The 23,715-nt window shown below is 42.6% G+C and overlaps 1 protein-coding gene across 7 annotated transcripts in view; it reads left to right on the top strand.

The window, feature by feature from the left end:
• The window catches only part of Nedd4l (NEDD4 like E3 ubiquitin protein ligase), a 303,787-nt gene that overhangs the window by 267,620 nt on the left and 12,452 nt on the right, over positions 1–23,715 (top strand). For all 7 annotated transcript variants that reach the window (XM_070029054.1, XM_070029053.1, XM_070029050.1 and 4 more), the window contains 8 exons: positions 241–318; positions 1,837–1,891; positions 7,043–7,101; positions 12,378–12,443; positions 14,186–14,415; positions 16,151–16,272; positions 18,969–19,039; positions 21,263–21,358. In XM_070029054.1, coding sequence (XP_069885155.1) covers positions 241–318; positions 1,837–1,891; positions 7,043–7,101; positions 12,378–12,443; positions 14,186–14,415; positions 16,151–16,272; positions 18,969–19,039; positions 21,263–21,358 — 777 coding nt within the window. The remainder of the gene's footprint in view (positions 1–240; positions 319–1,836; positions 1,892–7,042; positions 7,102–12,377; positions 12,444–14,185; positions 14,416–16,150; positions 16,273–18,968; positions 19,040–21,262; positions 21,359–23,715) is intronic.

Genomic DNA, 23,715 nt, shown 5'->3' with positions numbered 1-23,715 from the left:
GCTTGGAGAAACCATTAATCTCTCATTTAAATGTTCTTGCCCTTCTCCTCATATCAAGCACAAGGAAGGAAGGCAGAGGCTTACCTGAGAGGTGGAAAAACTCCATATTGGGAGCCTTCCAATGTGCCACACATAAGCACCCTGGTTGCTTTGGAACTTGCAACTTGGAAAACAGTACAAGCCAAAAGGTGCCCACAGGGTTCCTCTTGACATCTCTTGCGCTTTATGTTTTTCTTATAGGAAGATCCACGCCTGAAATTTCCAGTACATATGCGGTCAAAAGCATCTTTAAACCCCAACGACCTTGGCCCTCTTCCTGTGAGTATACTGAAGACACATGGAACAGTCTGAAAATGTTCATTGCTAAGGGAGAATCCTTCTCCTGGCTTCCTAGGTCCTATGGTTCTGAGTTTCTTAATAGAATTGAGTAGTTGGTGGAGTTTTACGAGTACAGTAAAGTATATGTGATGCCAGTACTTGTAAAAGAAATGTCTGAATTGGTAGACATTGAGCAAGAGCAGACAAGTGGCACTCACTTTGGGTGATCATGTAAGCACGACACACCTTAGCAACCACCAAGCGCCTCCATATTGCTGATAATCATAGAAACAAAGACATTGAAAACAATGGGGGAAGAAAAAGGCATAAATAATCATAGAAAGTTATTCCAAGTCATTTAACTATGTTTCAAGTTTATTTTCTCCCTTGTTGGTGACTAGGGGTTTGGGGGTTGTCATTGCAGGGGGAAGAGGGTTGGGATGTGCAGTGCTCTTTGTTCATCTTGAGTTTAGGATGAAAGCTTTGCCATGTGTCACCATCAAGAGCCCCTAATAAGCCGGGCACCGGTGGCTCACGCCTGTAATCCTAGCTACTCAGGAGGCTGAGATCTGAGGATCGCGGTTCAAAGCTAGCCTGGGCAGGAAAAGCCGTGAGACTCTTATCTCCAATAAACTACTAGAAATGGTAAAGCTGAAGAGCTGAGGGACCGCACTCAGGCCCAGAATTCAAGTCCCATGACCAAAAAGAGAGAGAGAGAGAGAGAGAGCCCTCAATAAAAACTGGGGCAGAACTTGGTCTCAAAACTATCTTAAAGGGGAATTTTTGTTGTTGTGTCCCAAATAGGAAAAAAAAAGTTTTTGTCCTGCTATATGGTATATTGTGGCAAAATTTGAGACTATAATACTTAGGATTCAATCATCATTCATTAGATTGCACGAATAGTCCTCACCATTCATCGGTCTCTGGACACCAATGGAAGTCAGCTGAAAAGTAAAAGAAAGCATTTTTTTCTGAATATATTTTATTCGCAAGTTTCAGATAAGAAATAAGGCAAGGACAGATAATGGGGACATACTTACTGTATCTTCAACGTTGTCCATACGTTTTAGTTTCTGAGTTTGCATAGTGACTGTTTGTAGCAGAGAGAAGCAGCATTGGGTTCTTCAGCAACTCACTCACTAAGTAAATTCACCATGAGTAACCTGTGGCTGAGCTGCTTCATCCCTCTCCGGGCCTCTCAGCATTTAATTAAATGAGCCCATCACACTTCCATAGTACGAGGAGCCCATTTCCTGCCCTTCATGTGGGGAATGCTCCCTGCGTTGTGTTCTGTGTTGCTAGGTACTGCTACCTTCAAATATTTGTTGTTTAAGTTTTTCTTGGTCTAGTGATGTTTCCTATAAGTGAAGAATAAGAAAGTGTCCAAAGTTTTTTTCAACATTGCTTTTGATTTCTAATGCTAATTGATGTCATATTCTCTCTCTCTCTTCTACCCCTCCCTCACCGCCCCCTCCTGCGCACCCCTCCACCCCCCCCCATTCCTTCCACGGACACTAGCCTGGTTGGGAAGAAAGAATTCACTTGGATGGCCGGACGTTTTATATCGATCATAGTAAGTGGGCCCTGCTGTGGGCGCACTGTGGATGCAGGGTGCCAAGGGGAGGAGGGTTCTTCAGCTATGATGGTGAAAACTTTGTCGTTTTACTCTCTGTCCAGGTAGCCAGGTGTTATATGGCGAGAATGATGCCAGGGAGCCAGTGCCCGCCTACGGTACTGTGCCTGCGCCCCAAGCTGGCTTCCAAGTACCCCGTTGAGCTTTCACCCAATTTGATCTTGTGACCTATTAACTTTTTTTTTTAATTAAAAAAAATTTTGGTTGATGATCCCTTGACATTTGCGCTTTTTAATATGTATACTCGAAATAGAAAATAAGATTAGAGGCAATACCTTAGTAAAAAAAATTTTTTTTTAATTTTTTTAAAAAAATCTATGTGTAAACAGTGCTTGTAAGTTTTCAAAACACTGTCTTCCAAAGGTCTTATGGCAAGAAAGCCCATTCTGACCTTATTTTCTATTCATAGCATGTTACCTTGCACCCAGCACACTAATATATATATATACATATATATACATATATTTAGTTGTTTTCTTGAAATTGTAGCAAGTTTGCTGAAGATATTGGCTCCAGCACCTATAAATTAATGTGTGGTTTCTCATTTCAACTAAAAGTTAAACTAATAAATGTTTGCTTTTAGCCAGTGGATTACTTTATTTTTCAGTTTGTTTTTAAGGTGACTTGTTCTTCATGGGATCATTTTTACTTAGCCTTTAAAATTTCTGAAGAAAAAGTACATTAAAAAGAACACTTCAAATCGATACAAAGTTCCAGTCATATGTGCAGTTTGGTAGTATTTTACACTTGGGTTTGTATAATTCATAAGCAGGAAATCAGTGCCAGATCTTCCTTTTGTTTTTTCCTTTTTTCCTTTTTTACCAGTCCTGAGGCTTGAACTGGAGAACCTCGGATTCTGTCTCTGAACTTTTTTGCTCAAGGCTAGGTAACACTCTACCACTTGAGCCACAGCTCCACTTTCAACTTCTTTTTAGCAATTAACTGGAGATAAGGATCTCACAGACTTTCCTGGCCAAGCTGGCTTCCAGCCATGATCCTCAGATCTCAGCCTCCTGAATAGCTAGGATTATAGATGTGAGCCACCAGCACCCAACTTCTCTTCCATTTTTGATGGTGAAACAAGAGAACATGGGTGAGCCCTGTGCTGAAAAATCTGGCCACAAATAATACTGGGTCTACGCTCCTAGAGGCCTAGAGCTTCTATCAGCTGCTGCTATATGGCAAACAGGACTTTGCTTTCAGACATGAGGACTTATGTGTTCTCATACACAGAATGTAAACAAGAGACCCAGCTATTCAGCATTAAACCCAAAGTACAAGTCCTAAATGCATTTGAAGGATTCAAGTATTTGAAGGCACATGGACTTAGAGTTTTGCTTTGATTGGAAAGCAATGAGTTGCCTGCTTTCTGAATTTTTGCCTTAAACATAAAGTTGTTTCAGTAGAGCTTTAAAATGTTATGTGTATACCCTACTTTCACCCTCAATCTGCTGGGTTTGTTTTTCTTCTTTCACTTTTTTACTTTGAAGAGATACTGATAAAATGAGAGAGGCTACACCTCATTTTTTTTTCATTACAACAAAAAATGCAGTTCTCTTTTCAGTTTTTTATTCTTTATTATTTCACTTTCATATGAATAATACTGATTGTTTTAGTAAAACAAGGTCTTACACAGGATTGTCTGTGACAGAGCACAGAGAACATGCCACATCTTAGCAGGTCTAGCTGATAACACTTAGAAAAAACCTGGAAAGAACTTTGTGAGGGCTGGGAAGGTGGCTCAGTGGTAGAGCGCTTGCCTTGCATGCCTGAGGCCCTGGATTCAATTCCTCAGCACCACATAAGCAAAAAGAAAAAAGCCAGAAGTGGTGCTGTGGCTCAAGTGGTAGAGCACTAGCCTTGAGCTGAAGAGCTGAGGGACAGCGCCCAGGCCCAGAGTTCAGGCCCCACGACCGGACCCAAAAAAAAAGAAAAAAAAGAACTTCGTGAATGTTCTTTGTGTACCAGCAGGCACCAAAAGAACAACACTGATTGCAAAGCAGCATGATAGTGTGTGTTAGGAATAAGAATCATGCATTGTTTCTCCCAAGGATATGCACAAACCTGATAAAATATGTAGTAGATGCTGAAGAAATGGTATCTTGAAGTTGTTCATCAAGGGTCAGTGATGAAAGTGTCTGGAAGTGACTGTTGCTGGTTAGAGAGTAGAGAGCACTTGCCAGGAGAGACAGCAGCAGTGGCCTTCTGGCCCCAGCTGGCCTTACACCTGTTCATCGGAAGTTGGAAGGGGGCAACTGCTTGCTCCATGCCAGGCTGAACTTTACTTCTGATCCATCTGCCTGTTGCTTCAGACATTTCCCATTCCCCTTCCTAGAACAGCACATGTGGACCTCTTCTCTCCCCACTGGATCTGAGTGCTGTGGTCAGACTGTGTTCTGAGTCTGGCTGATAGCTCAATTGTTTGAGGCCTGACATGGAAAGTTAGAGGAGGACTTGGAGCAGGATATCTAGCTGTCTTGGAAAGGACATCATTCTTACAGAATGGATGCTCAGTAATTGGCCATCCATACCTTAAGTTAGAATTTAACATTCCAATGACTCCTGTTTTGGACTCAGCAAAACTAAGTGGCTTACCCTTTTATCCTTCTTGGCCTTTTTTTTTGAAATTTCATGTCTCCTAGGCAAAAAAAAAAAGCAAATTTTGACCCAAAAGTTCATTTTTTTAAAAATGGCTAACTTGCCCCAATTCATTCATATGCTGACAACACTTGCTGCAGAATTGATCTTTGTAACCACACAGAAGTAAAGTGTAGCTGTTCAATCATTCAGAAGACAATATTGTAAACTCCCGTTAACTTGTGGGGAACCTCTCTTTAGCCATGGCAGGGGTGCAAGGCTGAGTAGCACAGACACATCCTCAAAAGACTTAAATCAACAATGCCAGCAGCGTCTCAGATGTTGTGTTAGATAGCCATGGCAGTCATTGGTACGGGGCAGTTGAAGAGAACCTTAGGAGACCATGGGAAGAGAGACTTCCCATGCAGGTAGATTTCCAGCAGGGCGGAACCTGGCAGGTACAGCAATTCTTGAGCAGGGAGACATGCAGGTGCATGGCTGTAGGTGAACTATACCATGGTTGACAGAAATGCAGTCTCATTCCACCTGGATGGTAGACAGAGGTGGCTGCTTCAGCACCTGGGCCAATTCAGCAGGTGTCTGCCAGGTTACTGGCCCATAGGTTCATTCTTCATGCTGGAGGGGCTTCTCCAGAGCCTTTTAGAGATGTATGACTCCAATCTGATGCTCTTTACAAAGAACTTGGAGCAGAGCTGTAGAATTCTTGAAGAGAGAGGAATGATACTAGCCAGGGAGACCTAGGGACCAGAGTGGTTCCAGAAAGATGCGAATTCCCCTGCAAGAGTCCCAAAGGAGAAGAATGGTGACCACCAATTGAGACGGGACCAGGTTCCTGATTTGGACAGTGTCTAGATTGTGCTGCTGACTGAGAGTATGGGTCACATGAGTGCTTTGTGGTGTTGGGTGCTGACCTTGTTCTGTTTAGACAGAGTTGAGCTGAGGAAGCAGGGACCCGGTGCAGATGGAACCTGACATTCAGGCCTCATCAGAAGGTTGGGGAGCACTCCTGTGTTGAGAGTAGTAGTTGATGTACTTATGTTCTGCTCTGAAAACAAAAATCCAGTGGACACAGATATTATCTAAGTTGATATTTTAAGGCAATATTTTAGTTTTCTCTCAGCTACACTCTGAATTTTCAATTAGTTTTCGTTGTTGTTGTTGTTGTTGTGTGTAGGGGCTCACATGTGCCCCTACATACATACACATGCTGGAACTCAGGGCCTGGGCTTTCATGCTCAAGGCTAGCACTCTGACGCTTGAGCCACAGCTCCAGTTTAGGCATTTTGGTAGTTAATTGGAGATAAGAGTCTCACAGACTTTCCTGCCTGGGCTGGCTTTGAATTGCAATCCTCAGAACTAAGCCTCATGAGTAGCTAGGATAATAGGTATTAGCCACTGTGGCATCAGCTTGATTTTCCTTTTTATCATGATAGCAGCTTTTACTTTCCCAAGACTTTGCTTCCCATGATAAGGGACCTAAATACACCTTGTGTTTCTATCAAGATTCTCCATACAAAGGCTTTCATACTGATTTTCTGTCAGCCTGAAAACAAGATAAAAATTGTAGAATATTCCTAGGCCTTGAGAACCTTTGTAAAACTTTATCTCTGCTTTCATCAAAATAATAATAGCATCAGACTTTGGTTTAAAATCCTAGTTATAATGACTAAAATTGAATTCTTTTGTTACCACCAACTCACTTATTATGGTAGAAATATACAGGGTTAATATTCAGAATTTTCTTCCCTTTCCTGCCTCCCTCCTTGAACAACTTGGAAATCCCATTGTTCCTCCCCGCCCCCGCCAAAACCCCCCAAATCTTTCCTTCTTTTTTTTTTTTAAATGTCTTAGCTACTTCAGTTTTTGTGTGCCTGCTAGTGGCACATAGAAGGGCTCCTCATTTGTTCGATGGAAGATTCCCAACTGAAAACCATTTTAAACACCATTGGCAAAAGAAGGGCGGGGGGGAAGTATCTGAAATGAGAAAGAAATCATGTGTGTGTTTATTAACTTCCTGAGAAACTAAAACTTTTTGTGCCTTTTGTATATTAAAACTCAAGATCAACTTATAAATCCTTGGAAGGACAGGGGTTTATAATTGAAATTTCAGCTGATCGCTTGCCAAAAAACAGCATAAGATGGTTTTACCTCAGTCCTGCATATTGGATTGAGTATTTTAACAATATGAAAAGGGTTTGTCATGCAGTGTATCATTACCTTCTAATCATAAAATACTAAGTTGTGGTTTGGGGGGAGAAGGACATAGGAGATGAGTAGAGAATTTTTGAGAACCCAGAAATAGTTCTCTCTAAATACATAGTATACATTGGAACTAATATGCTGATCTCTCTCTCTCTCTCTCTCTCTCTCTCTCTCTCTCTCTCTCTCTCTCTCTCTCTCTCTCTCTCTCTCTCTCTCTCTCTCTCTCTCTCTCTCTCTCTCTCTCTCTCTCTCTCTCTCTCTCTCTCTCTCTCTCTCTCTCTCTCATTTCAGATAGCAAAATTACTCAATGGGAAGATCCAAGACTGCAGAACCCAGCCATCACTGGCCCGGTCAGTATTCTCAAGTTCTGACTTGTTTGTGTAAGCCTGTGGGTGCACTGAGACATTCATTTCTTCTATATTGCAATTACCATGGTGAGGTGGAGAGTTTTAAGACTCTTCCCATCTCCTCACTGGCTTCCACACTGGGTACAGTTGCACATGCCTTTTTCTGGGGCAGGGTTATAAAGAAAGAAGTAATGGTTTGATAAAAATGAAACATTACTTCTTTGTAAAAGGATGAATGAATAAATAGAATCAGGAGCTGGCTTATGCCTGTAACCCTAGATACTTGGGAAGCTGAGGTCAGGAGGATCATAACTAAAGGCCAACCCAGGCCAGAAAGCTCCCAAGACTCCTTTTCAACCAATAGTTAGGCATGGTAGAATGTTTTGGGTTTTTTGTTGCTGTTGCTGGTTTTGGTTGGGTTTGGGGTTTTTTTGGTGTCATTACTGGGGCTTGAACTCAGAACCTGGGCACTGTCCCTGAGCTCTTTCGCTCAAGGCTAGCATTCTACCAATTGAGCCACTTCCAGGTTTTTGATTGTTAACCAGAGATAAGAATCTCATTGACTCTTCCTGCCAAGGCTGCCTTCAAACTGTGATCCTCAGATTTTAGCCTCCTGAGTAGCTAGGATTACTGACTTAAGCCATGGGTGCATGGCTCCTCTCCTCCTTTTTATAGGAAGTGAAACCAAGCCCCATGTTTGTAGAGCATGGCTATTTCTTTAGACTGGGTTAGTAAATGCATACTAATAAATTCAAATCTCTACCAGATTTAGAAGAGTCTGTGGGCATTTGGATGAGATTGTTGTTGTGTTATGGGGGCTGGCAGAATTAAGAATCTTTGACTCTGCTGACTCAGTGCTTTCTTGGAGAGTTCCTGGTCCACTGGATGGAAGAAGAGTCTGTTCTGACTTAGGCATGTGAGCTCTGTAACAGTGTTAGATGCTGTGTTGTGGGAGGAGGGAGCCCACTGGCATTCAGCAGCACTTGGTATTAAACTTAGCTGCATCTATAAGATGCATCTCCCATCAGCAGGGAGGGCCATGCAGCCTTAGCCACTAGTTGCAGGACAGCAAATAGATACTTTGAAATTGCTGGAAGTCCACAGAGGGCATCAGAAGACTGCGAAATAATTCTGTAAAAGAATTCAGGAGCAAACCAAACTCAAGTTCTATTATATCAAGTGCTGATTTAAGAAGCTATTTGAAATAGTAATTTTACCCAGGCACTGGTGGCTTACGCCTCTAATCCCAGAGACTCAAGAGGTTGAGATCTGAGGATTACAGCTCAAAGTGAGTATGAACAGGAAAGTCCATGAGACTCTTTTCTCCAATTAACCATGGAAGTAGAGCTGTGGATTAACTGGTAGAATGCTAGCCTTGAGGGGGGGGGGGGGGGGGGGGGAAGCCCAGGGACAATACCCTGGCCTTGAATTCAAGCCCAAGAACTAATACCAGAAAAACCTGATTTTATTACTTTAACCTGATTCAAATTATGTTTTAAATAATAAAGATCTGTCTATTTGGAAACTTAAAAAGATGCCACATAATGGGCACTAGTAGGTCAGGTCTATAGTCCAAGTTGCTTAGGAAGCTGAGATCTGAGGCTCACAGCTCAAAGCCAACAGAGGCAGAAAATTCCATGAGACTCTTATCACCCAATCAACCACCAGAAATCTGGAAGTGAAGCTGAGGCTCCAGTGGTAGAGTTAGCCTTGAGCAAAAAAGCCAAGCAAGAGTATGAGACCCTGAGTTCAAGCTCCCCAGTACTAGCAACCACCACCACCCCCAAAAAATATAATACATTGTAAATGTGTGTTAATTGATACCCCATTAGCCATTTATAGGTTGAATTTATTCAGCTACTTTGGTATTATTTTCTGTGTGAAAGGCTTTAAAGAAAGTCAACTACTTAGAAAACACTACTTACTACAATGGCTTTGCTTTTGATACTGTCAAGTAGGTTGCTAGAATAGTTTTCCTTGCTTCATGAGAAGCAAGGTAAATCATAATAAACCATGCTGCTCTCCAAGAGCCAGAAGACTATTGACAAAACAATTAAGAGCCTTGTTCTTATAAATGATACTGCTTCCAATAGGAGTATGTGTGCTTGGGTAATTGTCAGCTTACTTATAGACATTTGACTTGCCATTTTGTTCTAAACATTTGGCAATTTGCCTATGGTTTTTCCTCTTGATATATACATTCTTTAGAATCTGCTTTATAGCATCTAAGCCCATGAGAAGAGATTTTGTCTGTTCCTCTTTTTTTTTTTGGTTGTTAATTTCTCTGACAGTACTAGGGCTTGGACCTCATGCTCTTATTTAGCTTTTTTGCTTAAGGCTGATTGATGCTCTACCATTTGAACCATATCTTCATTTCTAGAGTTTTGCTGGTTAATTGAAGATAAGGGGCTCTCAAATTTGCTGAAGCTGGCTTCAAACCTCTATCCTCAGATCTTAGCCCCCTAAGTAGCTAGGATTACAGACATGAGCTACTGGATGCCTGGCTGATTATCTAATTTTGTAACTCCACTGGGCGTTTGGTTCATACTGACTTTCTTGTCTCTTAGCTTTCATTCTCTTCTCTCTTTTCTCTTCCTTCCTTCCCTTCTTTTTTTCTTCAACTACATTGTGAGTTATTACTCATTTCTCCTAGTTAATTATTCTTTCCCTGCTCCCAATCCTTGGGTTGAACTCTGGGCCTGGGCACTGTCCCTGACCTTCTTTTGCACAAAGCTAGCACTCTACCTTTGAGCCACCACCCTACTTCCAGCTTTTTTGAGTAGTTCATTGGAGATAAAGAGTCTCATGGAGTTTCCTGTGATCTTCAGATCTCAGCCTCCTGAGTAGTAGGATTACAGGCATGAGCCACTGGTGCCCAGTAATTATTTCTTAAGATGTTTATAATCTCTTTATCTGTCCCTTGTGTTTATTATTTCAGTGATTGCTTAATTGGTCAAAATTCTACAATCTATAACATTTGGTTTGCCATTTTAATAATTTTGTTGTTCTATCTTTTTTGGTTGGTTATTTATCTTACCACTTTAAAATCGTTTAATTAATCTTTCAAGTTATTCTCACTCTTGTTCTAGAGCCATTAAACCTTGCTAAGTGTGTCTATCCTCCCTAATGGCCGTTGGTTGTCTGGTTCAGTGTATGGTTTGTATGTGCATGTGTGTTCATCTTCATTTCTTGTTTCTATGAGACTTTTATAAGCCCTAACCAGATGTGTTGTCAGCTTTGTTTCCTGGGTTCATGCCATCACCTCAATAGATTAGCTGTGGCCTCATTTCATACTTAGATATCAACTTGGAGTATGGATTTATGACACATCTCCTGCTCTCTGGTTTTCTCCTATTTATGGTCCCAAAGGGAAAGTCAGCTTCCTGTGGTCTCTTTGGACTGATGAGGGGTACTCATGTCCCCTTTTCAGATGTAAGGCTCTAAACAGAGAATCCTGTTCTGGCTCTTTTAGTTATAGGGATTGTCAGCCAAGTCTGTGTCCCCCTGGGAGAAGACCAACAACTAAACCCAAGTACCCAGAATTAGCTCCAGTGGCCTGGTATTCCCTAAGTTTGAGTCTTTCTTGCACTTATAGTTTCTCTCCCTTTTCCCAAGTTTTAAACACTTAGTCCTGAGCTGGTCCAGCATTTTTGTGGTTTTTAAAGAAGGGGAGCCTTTCTGCAGTGGTTCAGTGTACAGCTTCCCAAAGTCAGAGTAATCTCTCTAACAGATAATGCCATGGTTGGCTTCTGTTAACCTCTGTGCATGCCTGCTGCCAACGTAAGACATTGTGTATTTCTACAGACTTTATAATCAACTAGTTTGGAATTTCCAGCAATCCTCTTAGGAAGGTAGGGGAGGTGTTCTGTTTCCCAATGGAAGCTTGCAGCGCTAAATTGTGTTAGCTCTATGAGCTTCCTGCAAAGGTGAGAATCAGGTCTGGAGCCCCAGCATGCTAGGGTCATAGGCCAGAGCTATATCCAAATGTTTTTGGTATTGGGAGACTTGCTGCATACCCAAGGCTGTCTTCATACTTACTTTCCTCCTGCCTCCATGCTGGGCCTACAGACAAGTCCCATCATCAGCTTTCCTCAGAGATTTCAAAAGCATTATTAGTTTCAAATGACTAGTATAGTCATTTTGGGTTGTGTGCTAAAGTATCATAGCTAATATAACAACTACATGTATAAATAAATGTATACTTTATAATATAAATATATATTATACACAGAAAATATATAATCAGGCACCAGTGGCTCATATTTGTTATCCTAGCTACTCAGGAGGCTGAGATCTGAGGATCAAGGTTCAGAACCAGCCTGGGCAGAAAAGTCTGGTGAGAGTCTTATCTCCAGTTATCCACCAAAAAAATAATAAGTTGGAAGTGGAGCTATAACTTAGGTGGTAGAGTACTATCATTGAGTGAAAAAGCTAAGGCATAGTACCCAGGCCCTAAATTCAAGCCCAGTACTGACACAAAATTTTAAAAAGAGAAAAGGAGGAGGAGTGTTTGTGTGTGTGTGTGTGTGTGTGTGTGTGTGTCTGTGTGTACACACGTGCGTGCGTGTGTGCATGCCTGCGTATTACTATGGTTTATAGCTTAATTCAGATCTTGTAAAAAAAAATACATATTCAGTATGTCTGGCATACTGTCAAAGGTTTTCTGAGTCGGGCACAAAATTCTAGTTTTAAATCCAAGCTACTTAGAAGGCAGAGATTGGGATCTCACGGTTTGGGCCTGGCCTGGACTTAGATGTTTGAGAGATTCCATTTCAACTGATGTCTGGGTATGGTGACACCTACCTGCCATCAGCTATGGGGACACACAGTGGCTGGGTATGGTGGCATGCCTGTCATCTCTAGCAACATTGGGAAGCACAGTAAGAACAAAGCTCAGGCCAGTCCAGGCATAGAGCAAGACCCTACCTCAAAACCAGTGGAGAAAGTGCTGGGGGCCTGGGTTAAGTGGTAGAGTACATGCCAGCAAAGGTGAGGACCTGAGTTTGGTCCCCAAGCTCCCTACCTCAAAAAAGAAAAAGCCAGAGTTTTTTGACTATGAGTTTCATTATTTGCAGAATAAATCCTTACCACACTCAGGACTCATTGGATAAACCTTAGCAGTTCTAGGACTGCTTTTTGTCCTAAGTAGATGTAATGTGAATTTTCTGTGAAAAATACTCAAGTTTATGATTCATGAAATGCTCTGAATGTTGACTTAGTGTATATAAAATTTCAAGAATATTGTTTGCATTATCTTCATTTATACATTTATCTTTCAGGCTGTTCCTTATTCCAGAGAATTTAAGCAGAAATACGACTACTTTAGGAAGAAATTAAAGAAACCCGTAAGTAATCTCTTCCCAAATACTGATTGTCAGTCATTTGTAAGTTACCAAAGTTACATCAGTGAAAATAGCTTGTTACTTATGAACATACATGGTAAAAAATTTCTTTTTTTTCATTGCGTGTTAATCCATCTGGGTCTTTGATCTGAATTTTCATCTTAAGAAATGGTAGCTGAAGATGAACTCAATATTACACTCAGATCACCCAAAAAGATAATTATGTAATATCTCATGAAAATATAGGAACAATTCTATGGAATATAACATAGTTCAGGACCTGAGACAAACAATCTTGGAAAGTCCATACAATTGCATGGTTGTCATATTTTAGTAAACCTATATCCTAGATAGAAAAATGTTCATGATCGCCCCTTTGAGTACAGAAATGTAATCTTAACTGTAGCTTTTATATTCCAACATAAAGGAAATATTCAGTATGTAATCCAAATACTTGTCAATATTAGGTCCAAATATGTGTTCAATTACAGTTCTCACTGGCAGCTGACCACCAAGAAATCTATTAGGTTTCCCTAGGCAGTGCCGTAGCTTACAGGACTGGGATTTTTTTCCCTAGCACACCACACCCAAGTATGTCCATGTGGTTTCTCTGGCTTCTGGTCCCTCTTTCTGGTATTGAAGTTGGCTTCCTGCTTGGCAACATTGTGGCATCTGTAGGAAAGGAGCACAGCTGGGCACCCAGCTCCTGGGGCATATTACCCTCTCCCTGCTCAATCATCCCATGATTGGTCCCACTGGGAGCCCTGGCTATGGACGAAGTTCTGCTGTCCCTTTATTTCTCTTCCCAGAGTCCTGATTCAAATTTTTTTTTTTTTTGGTTGGTCATGGGGCTTGAACTCTGGGCCTGGGCGCTGTCCCTGTGCTCTTCAGCTCAAGGCAAGCACTCTACTGCTTGAGCCACAGCGCCACTTCCGAGTCCTGATTCAGATACCCCATCAGTAACACTTCTGACATGCTCTGTCCTTCAGTCTCAGGAACGCCTAAGATCCTGCTTTCTTTATGAGCCATCTGTGTGTCCCCGGTAGTGGGCAATGATAGTAGCTGTCACCCTGGGCCTCATCCTTCCAGGAGGCCATCCTCACAGCCTTAGTTGAGTGTCATGTTACTTTTGTGTCCATGAACCAATGGACTTCGGGGGTGCTGTCCCCAAACTTGACAGAATCAGGATCCAACAACCAAAATGAACGTGCACACATCATCAAGTCCATAGCAGAGATGACAGTGGTCTCAGCCTTGGGGCGAAGGGAGTGGGGGCATTGCTCATAGCTTTTTCTTTTCCTTTCTTTTTAAATATTGTGAATTTTTTTTTATTATCAAGGTGATGTACAGAGCATAGCTTTTTGTTAACTGGGCTAAATGAAGTCTTTTTCCTTGACTTCAACAACACATAGAGTTGACTATTTCACTTGGAGGGGAAAGGGGTGGAGAAAGACCCCCAGTGTTTTAAAGAGGCAGAGGGTGCTTTCCTCCATCCCTAGATTTCCTTCTGCAGTGTATGTTGCTGACTACCTGAGAAGCTCTGAGTCTATGCTCTGTGTCCCATGCTAACCCCATGAGGCTGTCTGTGAGAGGATCGCAGTTAGACCACTTGACACTGCTCTTTCGTTTGAAGCCTGACCTCATTTCTACTCCTCCTTTGTTGTTTTTCCTGGAGGGAGGAGGGGGAGGAGAAACAGGTATATATTTACTTGTATGACCAATGAGGTGTTTTCTTCTTGATGTAGGCGGATATTCCAAATAGATTTGAAATGAAACTTCACAGGAATAACATATTTGAAGAATCTTATCGGAGAATCATGTCTGTGAAAAGACCAGATGTCCTAAAAGCTAGACTATGGATTGAATTTGAATCAGAGAAGGGTCTAGACTATGGGGGCGTGGCCAGAGAATGGTTTTTCTTACTGTCCAAAGAGATGTTCAACCCCTACTATGGTCTCTTCGAGTATTCTGCAACGTAAGTAATACGAAGTACATTCAGAACGTGTCTCCCACACCAATTATTTTACTCTTGATTAATTTAAACCTAATAAGAAGATGGACATATGCCCCATCCATTTGAGATGAATCAACACTGCTGATTTTAGTCCCTTCCCACCACATTGCTTCTCAAATGTCTAGACCAGATTCTGACCCTACATGGTACAGTAATGAATTCTGCAGATGTCTAAAAATTGATTCAGCTCATGTCTGTTGAGTCCCCAGAATTGAAATTGAAAATGTGTTGGGTAATTACATTAAGGAACAGAAGCAATTTTCATTTGCAAAATTGCATTAATAATTCAAGAAGGAAATTTGTCACTGTCAATGCAAAAAGAGTCATACGAACAAGGATAGTCTAGGACCCAAAGGCCCATGCCTATTCCTATAAGGGAAAAACCAAGCTGCACCTTAACATTGGGATATCACCATTGCCAGGCATGGAAACTGAGGCAGGTTGAATTGCTTTCTCACAAATCAAATAGTAGCTACTTTCATGCACATTCATTTCTCTGGAGACTGAGGCTACTAATAGCTTGAGGTAGCCAGGTGCCAATGGCTCCATGTTACTCAAAAGGCTAGAAAGTCCATGAGTCTCTCATCTCTAGTTAATCACCAAGGGGAAAAAAAGCCAGCAGTAGGGCTATGGCACAAGTAATAGAATGTCAACCTTAATCAATAAAGCTAAGGGACAGTGCCTAGGCCCTAAGTTCAAGCCCTGTTACTACCACCCAAAAAAAAAGGGCTTGAGGTTGGTCCTGAGCTCCTAGGACTAGCAAACAGTGTTTAACATCACTCCATCCTGGGCTGTGAAGGATACCAGTCCTGCTGCTTCTGCCTCATGCACTTCTCCTTGGGGCTCATTTGGGAAAATATCCTATGTTGCTCTTCAAATGGTCGTTGTTAGTTACTGAAGCCTTGAGAAAGTCCACTCTAGAAAACTGATCAGTAGAAGGCAGGTTAGAGAGATAGAATCCTGGGCTGGGAAGGTGGCTCAGTGGTAGAGCGCTTGCCTTGTATGCCTGAGGCCCTGGGTTCGATTCCTCAGCACCACATAAGAAAAAAGCCTGAAGTGGTGCTGTGGCTCAAGTGGTAGAGCACTAGCCTTGAGCTGAAGAGCTGAGGGACAGTACCCAGGCCCAGAGTTCAGGCCCCACAACCAGACCAAAAAAAAAAAAAAAGAGATAGAATCCTTACTTCCTACCCACATTCCCATTCCCAAACATTACTCCCTTGGAGGAATATCCCCTGGAAGTATCATCTATGGAGCCCAGTTTGAAGGACACCGATCCTCTTGTTTGTGAGGCCAGAGAAGTAGTACTGAGCATCCAGCATCCTGGCTTTGCCTTTCTGACAGCAGACCCTGCTCTGGGTGTTCTTGAGACCTTTCTAGGAGAAAGTAGTGATCAGATATTCTGAGAGCTGGGCCTATACCCACACCTCTGAGGTCACCGCTTTTATGAGAGAGACAATCTAAGGAATTCGTATCTCTCAGAATCCCTGCGCAGTGCCCTTATTATGTGAGTTGTATCAAAGTCTTCTCAATTTTCTAGCTGCATCATGTGAAAAATGACATTTTTAGAGATCATGGATAGGCATCCAGCTGTAAAATTGAGTGTTCGGTGGCAAAGTAAAATTGAGATTCTTGGATTTCTTCACATACACACAAAAGTGATTAGCCTTTTCTTCTCTCTTCCCCTTCCCCTTCAAAGGGACAACTATACACTTCAGATCAACCCCAATTCAGGCCTCTGTAATGAAGATCATTTGTCCTATTTTACTTTCATCGGAAGAGTTGCAGGTCTGGCAGTATTTCATGGGAAACTCTTAGATGGTAAGTTTAAAAAAAAAAATTTCAAAAGTGGGATGGTATTGTTTGTGCCTCCATAGTAAGCATCTCTTCTTTCATATCATACATTATAAAAGGGTCGCCTTGTGTATGTGTATGTGTGTATATGTGTGTTTCATTTCTGGGAATGGAACCCAGGGTTGGCACATTCTAGTCAAGCACCATACCACGAGTTACATCCCTAGCTTTCAAATTATTTTATGTTTTACTCATCATGGCTATCTTTTCCTGGTATCCACTTGGGCACTGAAGACAATGTGTGCACACTTTGTCTTCTAAATGTAAAGCTCAAAACATACTGGGGTTTTGGGTGTGTGTGCACTGTGTTTTTCAGAGCTACTTTCCTTTAGATTTAGTGACAGATGGAAAAGCTAATTGAAAAGTTAATTAAAATGATCTAATCCCATCATGATCCAGCCATTGTTCCATTTGGCCCCAAATTATTTTCTAATGTGAAAAGACCAAATAATTTCAAAGTAATGTTGTAACTCAGCTAAGACCATAACCCTGGAGTGCCAGCTGAAATAGATGGCACAAAATAACTTCATTCTTATTTAGAGCATACAAATGGCAGACACATTTCAAGGCTGGAAGAGTTAGAAATCAAGCCCCCTCCCTGCTGTAACAAGCAAAGCTTGTTGTGCACATTTGTTACGGACTTGGGTATCTATAAGAATAAGAGAGCTCTAAAAAATAAATCATCATTGAGAAAAAAAAAGTCCTGAGGGTTTGTTTTTTTTTTAAGAACTTGAGTTTAGAATGGTTAAGGATGAAAAGTAGTAAAATTAGAGACTGACATTTCAGTAACTGTGGAGAGAGCCAGTTTCCATAGCAATTATGTTAATTGCATTTTATAGAGCCAGAGCTATTCCAATAAATAATTGATATACCCTCTGTACATTTGCCTTTAGTATATTTTTACTCTTAATTGGTGATTTCAGTGCCCTGATCAGTATTTTATTTTGCAGAAAAGGGAGGTAGACACTTCTCTCTGAGTCTCTGTCCCCGAGTATAAACTGAGCCTCTTTCTGGGCCTCTGTGTATGTTGTAGGCCTTCTTTTTGACACTGCCCTGTGGGCATGCAGTAGGTACATCTCTGACATCTCACTATTTGCATATACAGTCGATAGAGGTTTTTTCCTTTTTTATTATTATCTTTAAGTTTTCAAAGGGGTTTCAGCTCAGCATGTGAGTTTGAATGCAATTCATCTTGATCATTGTCACCCTCATCTCCCAACCACACCCCTCCCATCATTTTCACATTGACTGTTATGACTGCATTCTCTCACCCTTCAATGCCTCTCTAACTCTGACCATGCACACGAGACATTTCTCTGTGACATCTCTTTGCCTTTGCCTGTGTGCAGTGCATGCTTCTTTCTGACTCTGTGTATAGAGTCCTTGCTTCTGTCTGTCCCCTCTCTCTCCCCCGGATCCATTTATCTGTACAACAGATGTTTTCTGTCTTGTCTGTCATTCGACCGTTTTACCTGCAGCCTCGGGGTCCTGCCTGGGGTGATGTCTCCCTGTTCAGGTCACCTCTGCCTTCTTAGAGGGTCTGTGTGTTCACCTTCTGCTGGGTGAGGAGCCACTGTTAGCTGCTGTGAGAGAATGCAGAGAAGTGTGAGCTGGATGCTGACGTCGGTGACCTCCTGTTTTAGTGAAAAAAAAATCTCAGCAATGGCAGGGATCCCATGGAGTCAGTTTCACTCAGAGGCTAAGGAGTCCTTCACTGTGAGGTCAGAGCAGCCAGTGGCTGTCAGTGAAGGGAAAAATAAAGGGAGAGAAACCTAAGAAGCCGGGAGGGGGGGAGGGCTTGAAGGGGGTCACAGTACATGTCAGGAATTGTCAGGGTGTACTATACCCCCAGACTAGTCATCATCCGGTCCATTTCCTGAAAACCCGATCACCTTGGGGGAGAGGGACAGGGAATGTGATGGAGGGGGAGAGACTGATTGGCGTACAGTGTAAGTGTGTAGAGATGTAACGATCAATTCCGCCTCCCTATAACTAATATGAGCTAATTGTTTTAAAACACAAATGCCTCGTTGACAGTGCATACGTTGCTAATCTGTGCCTCGTGGCCCACTTCATCCTCTTACCTGGAAGTCTGTGTAACTGCTGCTCTGGAGTTATGTGATGCCACTTTCTTTTGGAGGAGAAGTGGAGGTCCCTGCCATGGGACACCTGCCTCAGGAGAGATTCCTGGCTGCCATTGTCTCCTTGGAGAGATTCCTGGCTGCCATTGTCTCCTTGGAGAGATTCCTGGCTGCCATTGTCTCCTTGAGACCCGGGCCTCCGCCTGGGAGGCTGTGTGGCCCTGAGCAGCGGCCGCTCTCATTGGCCTGCCTGTGTTTTCACCCCATGCCTTTCCAGGGATGGCATTTGGATCGCTCCCCACCCCCTTCTCTCTGGCCTCTCAGCCTTTCTCTGTCCTGACCTCCCTGCTGACACATCTGTTGATACAGCCACTGTCCCTCCTGCTCTGCCCTTCCTAGGTACACCTCTACCTCTACCTCATCTCTACCTCTACCTCATCAGTGAATTCTTCTAGAAAGGTCTTGATGAGTGTGTCCTCGTCTCTGGTTTGTGCTTGAAAGGAGGTTGATCTTTTATTTCATGTTCTGGTGCACAGCAGTGTCAAACACTTGAAACTTAACCCAGTTTCTGCCATATTTTAGGTTTCTTCATTCGACCGTTTTACAAGATGATGCTGGGAAAGCAAATAACTCTGAATGACATGGAGTCTGTGGTAAGTAGATATAGAGCTTTATGATGCCTGATGGACAGGCACTGGCAGCCGCATTTGCAAACCCAGCTCTGGTTGTGGGTGTTGTATGTTGTCATTCGGTGTGAACGGAGAGGATTTAAATATTTATGGAAGTGCTTGATTTTTCTAATTCAGATAGTAAAGTATTGTTTGTTTCCTAGCTTTATTAGAGTAGATACTCCCAAATCTCTTACCTCTGTTTACCCTACCAAGACTTGGATGAACAAATGAAAGCCAACAGGCATCTAGAAACCTTGCAGTAGCCTGGACTTGCCACCCCAAACCGTTGATACTGAACATTTAGAGATTCATCCACTATCCTTCTGGTTTCTAACCTCGTAAAAATGGTAGAGGCAAGGTCAAAACAAAAGGAAGAACACCACTAAACATGCATATGTGCAGAAGCAAATGACCACTTCAGAACAAGAGTCAGACAGGGGGAATGCTAAGAACCCCTCCAAACAGCAATGCTGGATGTTCCTGTCACCCTGCTGTCAGTGTTTTACCTGGACGGACCCACAGTCATGTAGAAAGGATTTTCTTGTTATGTTTTAGCTGAGGTGTGGGGAGGGAGTCAGCTGTGGGGCTTGAACTCAGAGCCTGGGTGCTAACCCTGAGCTCTTGTGCTCAAGGCTAGCGCTCTACCACTTTGAACCACAACGTCACTTCCTAGAAGGGATTTTCTACACAAACACAAACAAATCTTGGCCTTCCTTCCACAAGATACTTGTGCGTCTGATTTTTTTAATATATATGTACTCCACCATCATCCTCCGGGTGTGCGGGTGTCGCCTTGTGTGGTCACACCCACGGGGCCATCAGAAACATCCTTGTCCACCTGGGCAATTTGTAACTCTGCTTCAAGTTCTGCCGCATAAGCCAGAAAGCTCTGGGCATCTCTTGTCCTTGCTGGTCTGTGGACAGTGTTGTGAATGCCCGGATGTATGAGCCAGGTCCTCGGCACCGCCCAGCATTGATATGTTCTTTCTGCTCATCCTGGTAGGAAGGAGAGATGGCCGGCAGTGCTCCTCAGAGACCGTTCTGTGGGCAGTTGTGGCTGGCCTGGTGACCCCAGCCTTGGTGCCAGCCTCACTTTCCAGTGTTCCTCCTTTGTGTATAATCCCTGCTTTTATTGCTGTGTTGTAATTCAGCAAGGAGGATAGAAATCGCTTTTTGTTGTGGTTTTTTGTTGTTTAATTTCGAGACCGAGTCTTGCTATGTATCCCAAGCTGGGGCCTCCAACTTGCAACCTTCCTGTCTCAGCCTCCTGAGCACTGGGATTACAGGTGTGTGTCACCCCATGCAGCTCTAGAAATTACTCATAAGGTCTAATTTTGTGTGTGTGTGCCGGTCCTAGGGCTTGTGAAACTCAGGGCCTAGGCCCTGCCCTTGAGCTTTTTTTGCTCAGTGATAGCATTCTACCACTTGAGCCACTTGTAGGTTTTTGATCATTAATTAGAAATAAAGTCTCATGGATTTTGCCATCGAAGCTAGCTTTAAATTGTGATTCTCAGATCTCAGCCTCCTGAGTTGCTAGGATTTCAGGCATGAGCCACTGGCACTCAGCTTAAAGGCTAATTTTATGACAGCTATTGACAGTGTTTTAAATACAGCGCGTGGTTTTTTTTGTTTTTTTGTTTTTTGTTTTGTCCTTTCTAGAGTCTGTCATGTTCCCGGCAGCAGAGACCCTGGGTCTAAGCAAAGAGTCGCTTGCAGGCGTCCTCATGTCTCCTTCCCTGATTTCTGGAACTGAAACAGTGTCTTAAGTGTTTAGGTTAACAGGCAAAGAACAATGAGAGTACAGGAAACTTGAAGCTGCCAGTGTGACTTGAATGCCCTCTATCCATCCCATTTTCCTGTGTATTCTCAGTCTTCCCTGTGGGAAAAGTCTGCTGGTCAGTGTGTGTTAAGTTCTGTAGACTGGACAGTCAGCCAGCTCTGACCACTCTCCACATAAAGGGTATTCCACCACACTTCACAGACCAAGAGACCCCCCCACCCACACACACATATACACAAATCCTGTCACTCCAGGGACTCCTAGAAAGGATGAGGGGGATTGGAATAGAGCAGTATCCATCATGAGTAATGTAATCCTGGAGCGTTCTGTATGGAATTATGTTTGAAGGACTTCACTATTTAAGAGGCAAACAAGTTGGCATTTGGAATGAATGCTTAACGTTGCTTTCTGTGTCATTGCCATAGGATAGTGAATACTACAACTCTTTGAAGTGGATCTTAGAAAACGATCCTACTGAACTGGACCTCATGTTCTGCATAGATGAAGAGAACTTTGGGCAGGTATGTGTAGCCATCCCCTAGAGTTCTTCGACTTTCAAAGAGCCTTTTCTTTCCCGTAGATTGTGGTACAGTTGTCCTGGACAATTAGAAACAGCTATGGGAGCTGTACCTGTGCTCTTCAGCTCAAGGCGAGCGCTCTACCACTTGAGCCACAGCGCCACTTCTGGTTTTCGAGTGATTTATTGGAGATAAGATTCTCACAGACTTTCCTGCCCGGGCTGGCTTTGAACCGCAATCCTCAGATCTCAGTCTCCTGAGTAGCTAGGATTCCAGGTGTGAGCCACCGGCGCCCGGCTTATGGGAGCTTTTGATAATACAGTCGTCCTTCACGATATTGAAGTTCACCTATTGCAGCTTTACTGTATGGCATTTAAAAAACACACACACACATATCTAATTCTGTATCACAAAGTTTTCACTGTATCGCGGGATTTTGCTGCATATAGGTATTTATATAATTATGATTTTAATTGTTTTTGCCTAAAAAATTTAGAATACAAAAATGTTAATTAAGGTGAATAAGAGACTAGGAGAGGTTTATAAGAGAATGGGAAAGGTTAGCATTGTCAACACATGACCACAATGCTAATATTTCCAGGGGCTTTTCCTTCTGCGGTCATGGGCATGTTGGTCTGATGTGCATGGTTTTTATGTTTGTTTGGTTTTTTTTCTGTCATCCTTCTTGCTTTAGTTACACTCTTACCTCTGCCCTTACCACCTCCATTCAGTCTGGATTCAGCATAAAAGTCAATTTCCACGCTAACATTGCCTGCTGGGTTTTCATCAGCATCCTGAGGGTCCAAAAGTATTTGCCTAAGTCTCAAATTGCCCTAGTCACAATTCTTCTTGGAAGGTACCCAGAAGATGCTGTTTCTCTTGGGGTTTTTTTGTTTTGGTTTGGTTTGTTGTTTTTTGTTTTGTTTTGTTTTGTTTTGTTTTCTCTTGGATTTTGGTTTTCTCTTTGGTCTTTGCACCAAAGCACCAGATATTTCCCATCACTAAGACCAAATCCACATACACTTGAAATTAATTAGATCTTAAAGCCCGTATTAAGGGTTGCCATATAGAAAAATGCACTAGACTTACCCTTTACTGCTCCAAAGGAGTATATCCCCCTATTGAAAAGTGCATTTGCAGCTTAATCTTAGGTTAGAGAAATTAGGTTGGAGAAATCTTCTCAGCAAGGAAATCCTGGACAACTAGACGTAAAGTTAGGAAGTATTACAGGCTGGTGAGACCTAGCAATCCTCTAGACCCCACCTAGATGTGGTGACTTGGTTCTAGAATTGAGGTTCTTCAGAAACTAGGGCAACAGCATTGACATCACATGACCACAATGCTAATATTCCCAGGCACATTGGGGCTTTTCCTTCTGTTATGGTGCTGTGGTCATGGGCAGGTTGGTCTGGTGTGCATGGTTTTTTTGTTTGTTTGTTTGTTTTTGGTGATACTGGAGTTTGAACTTAGGGCCTCATGCTTGTTTGGGCAGGTGCTCTACCACTTGAGCCATACCCTGATCCCTTTTTGTTTTCAGATAGTATCTTGCTTTTATCTGGGCCTTCAGGGACAACCATCCTCCTACTTACAATGTAGCTGGGAAAATAGGTGTATATTACTGTGCTCAACTTTTTATTGTTGAAATGCTGTCTTTGGATTTTTTGCCCAAGCTGGCCTTGAACCTCTTGATCTTAACTTCCTAAGTAGCCAGGATTATGGGCATGAGCCACCATGCCTTGCTTAAGTAGACTTCCAGTGGCAATTCTGCCTTTCATTATAGTTCATCCTAATTATTCATGAACAACATACCCAAACCATTTACTGGTGTAGACTCTTCTGACTTTGGAGTATCAGGGAGAGCCACACAGAAATTAACACCCACGGTGACGAAAGTGGAGAGATGAGGTACTCCATTGGTGAAATGATCGCCTTCCCTTTTAAGAGACTGAACATGATGGTCACATGATCAAGTATCTGCTTTGCTAGCATGCACATGAAGCAGCCATGTGTGGAGCTCTTCTGTTCAGGCCATCCCTGAGCCTTGTGTATTGAACCTCACAGATGTGTCTCATGTCTGTTCTCCTGTTCTACACACCCAGGTCCAGCCACCATCATCTCTCATAGACTCTTAACTGGTTTTTCATTTGTCATGGCAGAGTAAACTTTTCAGAGGGTAAAAATGATCATTTCTGTGCCTGAAACCTTCAGGGGCTTCCTGGAGGAGATGCCACAGATCCCAGTTTATCTCTTGAGGCTCCCCTCTGGCCTACTCTACTATACCTTTAACAAACATGTTTTATACCCCAGGCCTGCCTGCCTACTCCTTGCACTGTTTCTTGGCCTTCTGGAACTCACTGAGC

This window comes from Dipodomys merriami, unplaced genomic scaffold, assembly GCF_024711535.1.
Source record: "Dipodomys merriami isolate MVZ:Mamm:240054 unplaced genomic scaffold, mDipMer1.0.p SCAF_2, whole genome shotgun sequence".
Classification (NCBI taxonomy): domain Eukaryota; kingdom Metazoa; phylum Chordata; class Mammalia; order Rodentia; family Heteromyidae; genus Dipodomys; species Dipodomys merriami.
The sequence above is the reverse complement of the archived record's forward strand: the minus strand, read 5'-3'. Positions and strand labels throughout refer to the sequence as shown.